The 3,532-nt window shown below is 61.0% G+C and overlaps 1 protein-coding gene across 1 annotated transcript; it reads right to left on the bottom strand.

The window, feature by feature from the left end:
• Positions 1-218: 218 nt before the first annotated feature.
• On the bottom strand, positions 219-3,283 carry Socs3 (suppressor of cytokine signaling 3). The gene is made up of 2 exons (XM_075989970.1): positions 2,966-3,283; positions 219-2,438 (listed from the first exon to the last, which is right to left on the bottom strand). Exon 2 carries the CDS (start codon positions 2,348-2,350, stop codon positions 1,673-1,675), a length of 678 nt encoding a protein of 225 aa, XP_075846085.1. The 5' UTR covers positions 2,351-2,438; positions 2,966-3,283; the 3' UTR covers positions 219-1,672.
• Positions 3,284-3,532: the final 249 nt, after the last annotated feature.

The raw sequence follows: 3,532 nt of genomic DNA, 5'->3' as shown, positions 1-3,532 counted from the left end.
ATATTCTGGTCAGAGCTGAATCAGACTGGCAGGAATTAACCATCGGTAGCAGCCTAGGTGGCTGCCAAGGCTTTGCCGGTGACAGAGGAGGGCTGCTGGGGATGTGACTCTACCTCAGAGCTGTGGGTAGGGACCCAAGAGGCACAGCCAGTCCCCTCATCCCATTGTGAGCGCAAGAGGAAATGAGGGAAAGAAGGCTGGAGTCATTTTTTTTCATTAAAAAATAGTGCTCTTTATTATAAATTACTGAAATGTTTCTTTTCTGAGTATAAATATAAATATATGTGCAAAGTCTGAGTTGAACTGGGATTTGGTTGAGTTTTTCAAGCATCTTCAAACAGCCTCAAAGGCCTGAATGGGGAGAGGGGCGGGCTGGAGGTGGATCTTTATAAAAGTGATTGAGGCAAATTGTAAACATTATTCAAAACAACACAGAGAGCAAAAAGCCACCCCAACACACAGCTGCCCCACCCAGCCCCATACCTGACTCAGAAAACTTGGTTGTTTCTCCCCAAAACAAGACCAGTTCCAGGTAATTCCATGGCTGCTGCATTCCTGTGAGTGGCCACTGCTGGGTGGCAGGTGAAGGTTTCTCCATCACCTCCTGCCTCCCCCTTACCCCAGGTGAGGAGGGAGGCCCTGGGACCTGCTGATCCCGCTGACCAAGAGGTGCCTAGGACTGGCCAATTTCTTCCCAGCGATCACCCAGGAGTCTCCTGCGTGCCAGGGTCTCCTCCCTGCACCCACTCCCCCTGGCCTGCAGCCACGGGGGTGAATCCTTCAGCTCCTCTGCCTGTTGGCTGTGGTTGGCTGTGTTTGGCTCCTCACGTGCCAATCCCTATCCATGGGACAGAGGGCATTTAAGGCAAGTCTCCTAGCAGGACATAGGAGAAGCAAAGAGTCCCCCATCTTGTCTAAGGAAACCTGGGCCCCAAGGTGGCTCATCTGTTCACCTGCCCCCCTCTGGTGTGGGAAAAGGTGGCCAACTGACCCATCCTTCACGTGCCATTGACTCTTACAACGGGGAGGGCTCTGGGAGGTTTCATTAGCTGCCCCAAGGGAGAGAAGCCTGGCACCAGAATGGCTCTCAGCAGGTCACCCCTTGCCTCTCTCCCCGGAGCCAGGAACCACCAACTCCTCACCTAGGCTGGGCAGTGCGAGTGGTCATTGCTTTGGCCAGCCTGCCGCCCTCTCACACCCTTTCTTCTCTTCCGTCTTTCCCCCAGGCCTGGCGCCCACTCAGGATTAAACCAAATCAAAGCACAAACAAATTCCGTGGGAAAGTTTGAAGATTCCCCTGCAGTTCTCATTAGTCCAACACTCGAGGTGTCCTCCCACCCTCCCTCCGCTCCCTTGGGAAGCAGAGGGGATGTGGAGGAAGGGAAGAAGAGGAGAGTCCACTTGTCAATGCTACTGTCCCACCAGGCCAGCTGGCTCTTCTTGAGAGAGAAGCTGGAGCCAGGGAAGGAAAGCAGGTGGCAACTCCCCCTCCCCTCAGACACATTCCGGGTCCTGCCTGCCCCACTCTGCAGAGCGGAGGGCCGGAGGAGGAAGCCTACCTGCCCCTGGCTCACTGAGAGCTACCGACCATTGGGGCTGGATTTTTGTGCTTGTGCCATGTGCGGCGGAGGAGAGGTGGCCGACTCAGGCCCCCCTCTAACCCCTTTGCTCTTTAAAGCGGAGCATCATACTGGTCCAGGAACTCCCGAATGGGTCCAGGCAGCTGGGTCACTTTCTCATAGGAGTCCAGGTGGCCATTGACGGTCTTCCTGCAGAGATGCTGGAGGGTGGCCACATTGGAGGAGAGAGGTCGGCTCAGTACCAGCGGAATCTTCTCGCCCCCAGAATAGATGTAGTAAGCTCTCTTGGGGGTACTCCCGGGGAGCGCCTGGGCAGGTGGTTGCTCTGGCACCTCGGAGGAAGGTTCCGTGGGTGGCAAAGAGAAGGAGGAGGTGGCCGGGGGCGGCATGTAGTGGTGCACCAGCTTGAGTACACAGTCGAAACGGGGCACTGGCTGCGTGCTCCGAGGGTCACTCTGCAGCGAAAAGCTGCCCCCCTCACACTGGATGCGTAGGTTCTTGGTCCCTGACTGGGTCTTGACGCTCAGCGTGAAGAAGTGGCGCTGGTCCGAGCTGTCGCGGATAAGAAAGGTGCCCGCGGGCTCGGCGCTGAGCAGCAGGTTCGCCTCGCCGCCGGTCACGGCGCTCCAGTAGAATCCGCTCTCCTGCAGCTTGCGCACGGCATTCACCACCAGCTGGTACTCGCTCTTGGAGCTGAAGGTCTTGAGGCGCAGGCTGGTGTCCAGGGGGCGGCTCATCCCGGCGGCGGGAAACTTGCTGTGGGTGACCATGGCGCACGGAGCCAGCGTGGATCTGCGCGGCGGTGGCTGCAGCTGCTTCGCGGCCTCCGCACAGCGGCCGCTACCGCATTCCGGGGGGCTGCGGAGAGAAAAGCGCCCAGAGCGTGAGTGCCCGGAACCCTCCAGTGCGCCTGGGGCACCTGGTTGCCCCGCAGAAGGCCGTGTCTGGGACCCAGCCACCTCGCGGGGCTCTCCGGGCCTCAGTCCCTGTCGGCCAACCCCAGACAGTCCCTTCCCCAGACGCCCCGGGAGAACACCCGAGAGAAACTCGCGAGTGGAAGTTGGGTCTCCAGGAGCACCGCCAGGTTGGGGAGCGAGACAAGAGCCCCAGGGACGCACAGGGCGTCGCTCAGTCCGGTGTCCTCAGTGGCGAGGACGAAAAGGGGGGTGACAAACCCGAGATATGTGGGAGAGGGAACTGGAGAAGCCCATGGGCCCCAGTCCGAGTATTACGGGAACCCGGGATCTTCGGCTCCCATCCGCTCTGCCCCCTACCTCGTCCCCTCCCTACCGGGAATGACCCGGGAAGGGGAGGAGAAACCGGGAAAAGCTCCCGAGCTGGATCGAGGCCCCCACCCTTTGCCACACCGCGCCCCTCCTTCCTACCTAGTCCCGTAGCAAAGTCTCGGGCCTTGGGGCTGAGCCTCCTACGGTCCCCAAGGCGAGGCGGTGGCCAGCAGTGGCCCGCGCTGCGCCCAGATGTTGACGGTCGTGAAGTCCACAAAGGGGCTCCCAGTGCGTGCGTCCCCTCTGGCTTCGCTGCACCCGGGGCAGATCAGGCGCGCCCAGGGATGGATCAGGCAAAGGACCCGGACGAGGGGCCACGACAGAGAGCTGGGCCGGGCAGGGGGCGTCAGGGAGCCCGGAGAGGCAGCAGTGATGAGAGCGAGAGAGCCGGAGAGCCGAAGAGTCTGAGTTAGAGCCGCCGGCGAGGCCGCGCGCGCGGGTATTTACGCGGCCAGCATGCCCCGCCCCCCGATTCCTGGAACTGCGCGGCCGGTCTTCTTGTAATGTTTAGTCACTACTCTGCACTGAAAGGCTGTGCGCGGAGGGCGAGGGAGGGGCCGCGGGCGGCCGAGGGCGGGCCTGGAGCTGGGGCCTCCAGGACCCGCCGAGACTCACGGAGAGGGAGACAAAGCGCGGCGCGAGGCTGCCCGACCGGCGGGCGCGGCG

This window comes from Microtus pennsylvanicus, chromosome 11 (genome assembly GCF_037038515.1).
Source record: "Microtus pennsylvanicus isolate mMicPen1 chromosome 11, mMicPen1.hap1, whole genome shotgun sequence".
Lineage (NCBI taxonomy): Eukaryota > Metazoa > Chordata > Mammalia > Rodentia > Cricetidae > Microtus > Microtus pennsylvanicus.
Note: the sequence above shows the minus strand (reverse complement) of the source record. Positions and strands in the feature narration are given on the sequence as shown.